The sequence below is a fragment of the Anopheles coluzzii genome, chromosome 2 (assembly GCF_943734685.1).
Source record: "Anopheles coluzzii chromosome 2, AcolN3, whole genome shotgun sequence".
Classification (NCBI taxonomy): Eukaryota; Metazoa; Arthropoda; class Insecta; order Diptera; family Culicidae; genus Anopheles; species Anopheles coluzzii.
In genome coordinates, this window is record NC_064670.1 from 93872406 (window position 1) to 93880534 (window position 8129).

At 45.5% G+C, this 8129-nt stretch overlaps 1 protein-coding gene across 3 annotated transcripts; it reads right to left on the reverse strand.

The window, feature by feature from the left end:
* Positions 1-1579: 1579 nt before the first annotated feature.
* Positions 1580-7975, reverse strand: LOC120950496 (transcriptional repressor CTCFL-like). Of its 3 annotated transcripts, none has more exons than XM_040368578.2 (5): positions 7870-7975; positions 3974-4990; positions 2865-3905; positions 2673-2794; positions 1580-2598 (listed from the first exon to the last, which is right to left on the reverse strand). In XM_040368578.2, the coding sequence occupies exons 2-5, from the start codon at positions 4950-4952 to the stop codon at positions 2545-2547; spliced, it is 2196 nt and encodes a 731-aa protein (XP_040224512.2). In that variant the 5' UTR covers positions 4953-4990; positions 7870-7975; the 3' UTR covers positions 1580-2544. The 3 variants fall into 3 exon arrangements, with proteins under 3 accessions (XP_040224512.2, XP_040224514.2, XP_040224515.2); XM_040368580.2 differs by lacking the exon at positions 7870-7975 and adding an exon at positions 5084-5127; XM_040368581.2 differs by lacking the exon at positions 7870-7975 and having other exon boundaries at positions 2673-2791; positions 3974-5148.
* Positions 7976-8129: the final 154 nt, after the last annotated feature.

Sequence of the window (8129 nt, forward strand, 5' to 3'; positions counted from 1 at the left end):
TTTCTTCCCGAATCACAAAAAATAATATAAAACGTGAAAGAGCACATATTTCAAGGCTATTACAGCATGGGAATTAATTTAAAAAACAAGCTTTTAAAAAAAACGAGAGCCTTCCACGCGTCATGCCATAATGTGTGATGATCACAACCGATCCACAAAAGTGTTTTTCGCAAAAGATAAATAATCAATCTAAATTCCACGATAATAAATAAAGCCGAGAGCAGTGAACATCGCACCAAAGAACAAAGAGAGGGAGAAAAAACGTTACTTAATTACTGTGCGAATATTATCTGGTCCAAGAAGCTTCGGTATAGCCTCATGAATTATACAATGAAAGAATACACCCAGACCAAATCCGACATCTCTGGGCTTCTTCTAATGGACATCTCTGGTCGGAGCGCCGTGGCGTGGCTGCTTATTTTGCTTCCGCAAATGCAAAACAACATCACGCCAGCAGACGAGGATAATGGTTTTGCGAAGCGATTGGTCCAAAATTAGACCGCCTCACTTTCGACACATGTAGAAAGCGTTAAGGACAGATTGTCACCAATCTCGTACATCCCAATTCTTAAATGTTAAAAATGCTTGAATGGCTGTGATGAGACCTTTACACCGATAAAAATGGCTTGTTCTTGCCCATTCAACAAACTTGTCATCAAATGTTATTGAAAATGGTAATCTCAGTTTGATGAATAGTTTGTTAGCGTTGAGATCTCATCCTATTGCCCAAGAGAGGCTAATAACCTGTGGTCAAAAGAAGCACACCGATATAAAAGAGCACAATGCTCCACGGACGTTCCAAACGACGTCGCTATCCATATAATGCGTTCAAAGATGCGGGTCAAAGTGAAGGTAATGTTTGACGACCACGACCGACGACCACACGATTGTAGATCGATGTAATCGCCATCATTTGCTTTGTTTGGTCGCTGAGCAGTCTGTAACAGCTCTGATGGTACCTTTTTTTGGGCTGCAACTGGGCTTTCGCTTTCGCGGGGCGCATAAATTGATCGCGTGCGCTGCTTCGAAGCCCCGCCACGATCATCAGTCACGCGATCAATGATCGTCATCGTCAACGTCTTTCAGTGGCTAACCATGTAAAGGGCGTTTAAGTTGGCTTTAAAGCGATATGAGGCATGACTAACGAAAACAACGAATTTCGACGGTGACCGAACATGCATTCGAAGAAGGCAAGGGGTGGGTTTGTTTAATATGTAAAGGCTCGTCATTGTGAGCGTCGGTAAATTAAAAAGTGACACAGAAATTATTGAGCAACAAACAACGGTCAATTGATAACCAATTAGGGGGCTTTTGATTATGTACAACTTTCCGAAACAGGGGTATAATGGATGTAAAAGATTAGTTTTAAAGGAGTTTAAATTGAAATCGCTACCAACGGTTTCAGTTAACACGTTATTGTGTGTGTCCAATTTGGTGCGAATAAGGGTTAATAATGTGTATTTTCTTTCCGCCAACTTCTGCTAGTTGATATTTTCTACAGAATCGTGAAAGAAGAGAGTTAATGGCGAAAGTAACATGTATCAAATCAAATCAAATCAAATCAAATCTAGTCAGTTACTTAGGTGTTGTATGGTAGTTAATATTTTATTTCGCCTTAATGTATACTTACTAAACAATCGCTTTAAACCCTAAAACTCATATACTAGAGGATAGTGATAAGCTACTAGCGGTGAGGACGAAATAGAAACATTACAGCATTCTATCTAGCTTCTCTCGCTTCGATTACAAAGGTGTAAGTTTACCCTTTTCCTATTCCATGGTATTCAGTATGGCGGGTGGATAGTGTCATTGGATGTCTTAAGTTAAAAGTGATACCCTTAAGAAAAACTATCGACACCTATCACTTTGAAATTTGGATTGTTCCAAAAGAGAGTATTGAAATTTTGTGCTGCCTTGATTTTACTGTAACAACGGGCGCCGCTAGTGCATCGTGTTGTTCATAGCATTTACCTAAGTCACGGGTTTCTGCTTAAGAGGGAAACTATACAGTAAGAAGTTCAAGAATAGACAAGTACCGCATGCGTATTCACATTCAAGTGTAAGTAAAAAATCCTTCGCCTTTGCGTTTACATAGACCTTTCTTCGGAGTACCTTACTCCGATTGATAATACAACACAATAACAAAAACATCCCAAAATTGGAACAAAGCTGTGATTGAAGGTGAAAAACAAATTCGAATAAATATGCATATTCGCGCGTACACTAACGGAAAATGGATGCCCTTTCTTGCCTAAGTGCGGAGAGTGGCGCAAAAAAGAAGGGGGAAAAAGAACAGCTCTTCTATCACATAACGTGAGATACAGAATTGGGAAAGCAAACAGCTATTTGATGTACAAAAGATAAAGTAAAACCTTTCTCAAACTTACATACCAAACCGGGGGGCGACATTAGCGTCAACGAAACCGAGAACGTTAATGCGCATACGACTGCAGCTAAGGTGCTTGGAGTTGGATTTGGGTTGCATCATCGCTGCAGAAATGATATCACGGCACCGCTCGGAATCTACGGCAGCCATTCGGAGAATTAATTCAGCAGCGTTATTGTTGCTTTGGTGTCTAAATCTTCGTCATCATCGTCCTGCAAACAAAAGGTAGGTTAGTACTGCAAAGAGAAAAGCAAACAAACAAACACCCATCTCAGCCCACACTCACATCGAATCCGAAGCAGTTGCTCATGTTTTTCTCCAGCTCGGCCTGGCTTATGGTAACATCATAGCGCGATCGCTTTGTATCTTCAAACGTTGACATCATCATTTCCGCTTCCTGCAAATCTACTGAACAAAAGAAAGGAATCGTATTAGATCCCAACTCCACCGAGCGTTGCAACGAATGTACGAAACACACCTTCCGTGGAGAGGATAAACTCATCCCCCGAGTCGGCACCCTGATGCTCGATTGCTATCTCGTGCTTTTCGTCCTCCGGTTCCCCGGTCACCATCACCAGATTTATTCCGTCTATATCGAGCGACTCCGCCGGTTCTTTTTTCGCACTCCGCAGCGCGCGCGTTGTCGTGGTCGCCGTCCTCGTGGCCGTTCTCGCCCTGGAAGTCGACGGAGGTGTAGCGACGGCGGGTGGAGACGTTGCCTTTCGCTTCGGTGCGCCCCGCTTCTTGCGCGACTTCTCCATGCCGGCCGCTTTGCTATCTTTGTCCTGCAGCTGTATCACCTCCAGCACCACGTACTGGCCGTCCCCGTCCTCGACCGTTACGACGTCGCTCGTACCCAACGGTCCCGCTGCCAGCTCGTCGTCCTCGTCCTCTTCATCCTCCTCCGTATCGTCGCCCTCGTATTCATCTTCCTCATCCTCCTCGTCCTCCTCCCCTTCGTAGTCTTCCTCGCCCTTGTAGATCTCCTCCTCGAACGTGATCTGCACCTTCTTCTGCCGGCCCTCGCGCAGCGCCTCCATCTCCTTGCTCACCGTCGACTCGGGATCGTGCATTGCCATGTGCCGGATCAGGTTGCCCTTATGCCGGAACGGGCGCTTGCAGGTGGGACAGATGTGCGTCTTCGCTTTCGGCGTGGGCGCCACGTAGTCCGGATTGTGGTAGTAGTTCATGTGCCGCTTCAGCAGCTGCTTCTGGCGGAACGTTTGGGCGCACTGGTCACACTTGTACGGTTTCTGGTCCGTGTGCAGCAGCAGATGCGATTCCAGATGGCGCATCGAGATCGAAGCGTACGGACAGTACTCGCACCGGTAGCACTTCTCGCCCTCGTGCGTTTTCGCGTGCATCTTGTAGCTGTACCGGTCGGGGAACGTGCTGTCGCACCGCTTGCACTTGATCGGCTTGTCCGCGGTGTGCAGATTCTGCACGTGAATGCGCAGATCCGTCTTGCGGCCACAGGTCGTCGGGCAGAGTTTGCATTGAAAAACGGGCTTGTTGCCAACTGGAAAAGGAACGTTTAAGGAAATGTCAGTAAAAAGAGTCGCCAAAAACCGCTTCACCTCTCCTCACCTTGGTGTATCATCTTGTGAGCCTTCAGCGAGTTGGACTGCGTAAACCGTGCAAAGCAAACGTCACAGGAGTAAGGCTTCTCGCCGGTATGGATACGCATGTGCCGCGTCAGCTTGAACTTGTCCGGCGACGCGTACGTACAGTGCGGACACTGGAACGGTTTCTCGCCCGTGTGCGTGCGGATGTGGCGCTTCAGCTTGCTCAGCTCCACGCTCGCGTAATCGCACTCCGTGCACTTGTGCGGCCGTTCGTGCGTGTGCCGATAGCGGATGTGCCGGATCAGCTCGCCCGAGGTCGTGAAGCAGTTGTCGCAGTGTTTGCACCGGTGCGGTTTCGTGCCCGTGTGCGTGTTGACGTGGTTCTGCAGCGAGGCCAGCGTTTTGAAGCCCCGCTCGCACACCACACACTTGTGCGGCCGGTCCTCGGAGTGCGTTTTGAGGTGGCGCGACAGCAGAAACAGCTTGTTGCTGGTGTAGTTGCAGTAATTGCACATGTACGTCGAGCCCGTGCTCTGCTGGGTGCGCTTACCGCGCGTTTGCGTCTTTTTCGCCGGCTCCTGCTCTTCCTGCACGATGTAGTCCGGATCTTCGAAATCGTAGATCTCGTTATCCTTACTGTCGCCCTGGCTCGGCTCATCATTTAGGACGAGCGTCGACTTGTCCGCATCGTTCATGATCAGTACGTAGCTGACACCTTCCTCCGATTTGTCCGGCTCGTCTGTTAGCCCCTCGAATTCTGTTTGACCTGCATCCACCGCCGTCAGCTCCGCGTCCTCGTTGGCTTGGAAGTAGTAGTTGCCCTTCTGGTCCACGAAATAGCACCCGCCTTCGTCGTCGTCCTCCAGGCCTGCCGATATCAGCTCCACGTCCTCCATGTCTAGCTTTTCCTGCTTCGCTTCCTTTATCGGCGCCGGAACAGAGTCTTGCTGCGCTGCCCTTTTCTTGGTGTTTGGTTCCTGTTTGATGCGTTTCGAACTCATTGTAGTGTTGCGTTATCTGCCTCGCTTGGCCGGATTGACTGTAACGAAACAATGCAAGATGCACCGAGCTGAAGAATACAACACTCACTGTTCCAGCTTTTGAGAAGGAAAATATATAGAAAACAATCTACATTTGCAAGAACGCACAACAAAATTTTCGCCTTTGCGATTCCCAACAAATGTTGACAGAACGTAAACGAATGCTTGTAACCAAGGTGGATTAAACTATCAGGTGGTGGATAAGGGCCTTTGGGGGAGTCGCCATAGTTGAGAACTTTACGTCATTTTAAAACCGTTAACAATTGGTTTCCGCACACAAAGTATAGCAAAAAGAATATATTTTGTAATATCCTGGAGATTTGACCCCTGATAAGACCATAGTGCCCAATATGCCGGATCAGAATATGACCATCACCGTGACAACTGTGCGATAAGAGGAATGTCAAAATAAAGATCATTCGTTTACGGATCGTTGTACTGACAACACCTTCAGCCTTCTGTTAATTCTTCTGCCTTGCTATTTTGTGCCTTTTATAAGTTCAACGTTTAGTTCAAATTAGTACAATTCGAGGTTTTACATCTCAGAAGTGGGATACGTCTTATCGCCTGCACCTGTTTTTCTATCCAATCCAGCACGGCACAAGATTGTGTATCGAAGAGTTTGTTTGTTTGTGTGTGAGATGACGCTACCATCTGCCATTGCAATGCGCAAAAACGAGAAGCTTCTGTGTGTGCTTGCCGGTATAGGCAGCAAATTCGATGTTTAGGCAACGATTTGCCTCATGGCTAGACCAGATTACGCCAGATTCACCAGCCACAACGATATCGATCCCTGCAACCCCAAAGACACCAGCCATCAAGCACTTGCATTTAGTGTGGCCGCCATCTTGTTCATCTTGCACGACAATGACGACACCGCCATTTAGTATGAATACGGCCGCTGGTTATTCTTTCATCATCGCTCATACTTCGAATACTGGAAAAGCTTCGCGCATCACTTCTGTTATTGCATGTGCACCGCACGCCGTGTTGTCATCGCCTCCGATTCATCGTGTGTATTGCCTTCCGCCTTTTTATGGATTGACCCCGCTACCACCCTCTACCGCCGCGTCATGTTCGAGTGCTGTGGCATCGGTTGTAGCCTACTGAGCTGTTGAACAACAATCATTGTGGTGTCGTTCAGTATTCAGGTTCATCCTGATCGACATTGTCCTTATGCTTGGCTGTAACTTCTGTAAACGTCAGCAAGACTTCTGGAGGAGATGCCGATCAGCAGCAGCAGTACTTACACCCACTATGAGATTGATTCAACCGCACGCATCACATGACGACATTATTCAGGATCAGTTCTTTTCGATATCAGCATCGTCCTCATGCTTGGCTGTAACTTCCGTAAACTTCAGCAAGACTTCCGGAGGAGATGTTGGTCAGAAAAGCAGCTGTGATTGAAATTGACACCCACCTTGAAATTGACCCAACTTTACGCATCATATGACGACATCATTCCGGATCAACACCTTTCGATATCATCATCGTCCTTATGCTTGGCTGTAACTTCCGTAAACTTCAGCAAGACTTCCGGAGGAGATGTTGGTCAGAAAAGCAGTTGTGATTGAAAGTATGTGAGTTATTCTCATGCCAGCTCTGTTCAAAAAGTATTGAAGATTTCTACAGTAAAGCCGCTCAAATTGAGGTCAATTTGTTTGTCAGGATAGCCGAGCTGTAATATCCTGGAGATTTGACCCCTGATAAGACCATAGTGCCCAATATGCCGGATCAGAATATGACCATCACCGTGACAACTGTGCGATAAGAGGAATGTCAAAATAAAGATCATTCGTTTACGGATCGTTGTACTGACAACACCTTCAGCCTTCTGTTAATTCTTCTGCCTTGCTATTTTGTGCCTTTTATAAGTTCAACGTTTAGTTCAAATTAGTACAATTCGAGGTTTTACAATTTCTTGATTACTATGTGCATTTTTGTATGTCTATTGATTTTATCGAAAAAATGAAATATATTAACAAAAGATTTGAAGATTTGTTTAGTCCCGAAATTTAAAATTATATAAATAAGAGTTCTAATCTCACTTAAATTGTCTATGTGTATCGTAGATAATGAGGAATAAACGTGAACATTGGAAAAATAAATGATTTCTTAGTTTTTATCTTCAAACATGTCGAAAAACAAAGAATTATACAATAAATTCACGTAATAACACTAAATAACACATTTCGATCGATATTTTAATGTTAAATATGAATTTGCAAAGCACAAAATATACTTTAAAAGTATATTTAAACGAAAAATGTGGTAGATAAGTTATTTGAACAAAACAAATAAATGTAAACAACGTTTGAATCCTGGGGACCTTACGTCAAGTGCTCTAGATCCCACCTCTTGATCTCATTAATGCACCTTGGCTTGTAACGCGTATCGGGTCATCCGTACCAACGACCCGATCCGATTATTCGTGACCGCCCAAAAGTAATCAAATGCTTTTTTCTCTTTTATCTCCCGTCACACGGAAAAAAGCATAACCAAGCAAATTGAATCGCCATTTTGGAAGGAAAAATTAGCTCCCGATGCATCCTGATCGAAATGAGCGCATGGAAAATCGTCCCTTTTGGTCGTTTCCAGCACAGCATCACGATTTTGCCGCACTCGGGGCTTTGTTTACATTCTTCCTTCCGAATTATCACGACTAGATGGAGCTTGGGTTCCCGGAGCAAAATTCCTATTTCTATCACCGTCGGCGCTGCTGCGACGACACCGCGCCGCTTGGCGTCGAAGCTATTTGATCAATATTTTTCCACCAACAGCCAACGTACTGCTCGGTTCTGCCTCGCGCTTTTTTGTGGTTCGTACCACCGCACCTATGTTTCCGTACTTTAACAACATTCAGAATGTGTTTTACCTGTACAAAATGGTTAAAACTCTTAAAAGTTCCGCAAAACAGCGACACTTCGGCCGCTTCACCTTTCGCACTGAGTTCGAGTTGTTGTGGTTGCGGGAAAGACGCTGTTCGAGCAGTTTTTGCTCGCAGCTGCGCTGAATGCCTGTTTACACGAAGCGCCAGGTGCATTTATTTTTAGACAAATAGTGAGAATGATTTATTAATATTAAATTAATACGTAATGCGTTGCTTAAACATTGTGTTTATGAATTATTGAGCGT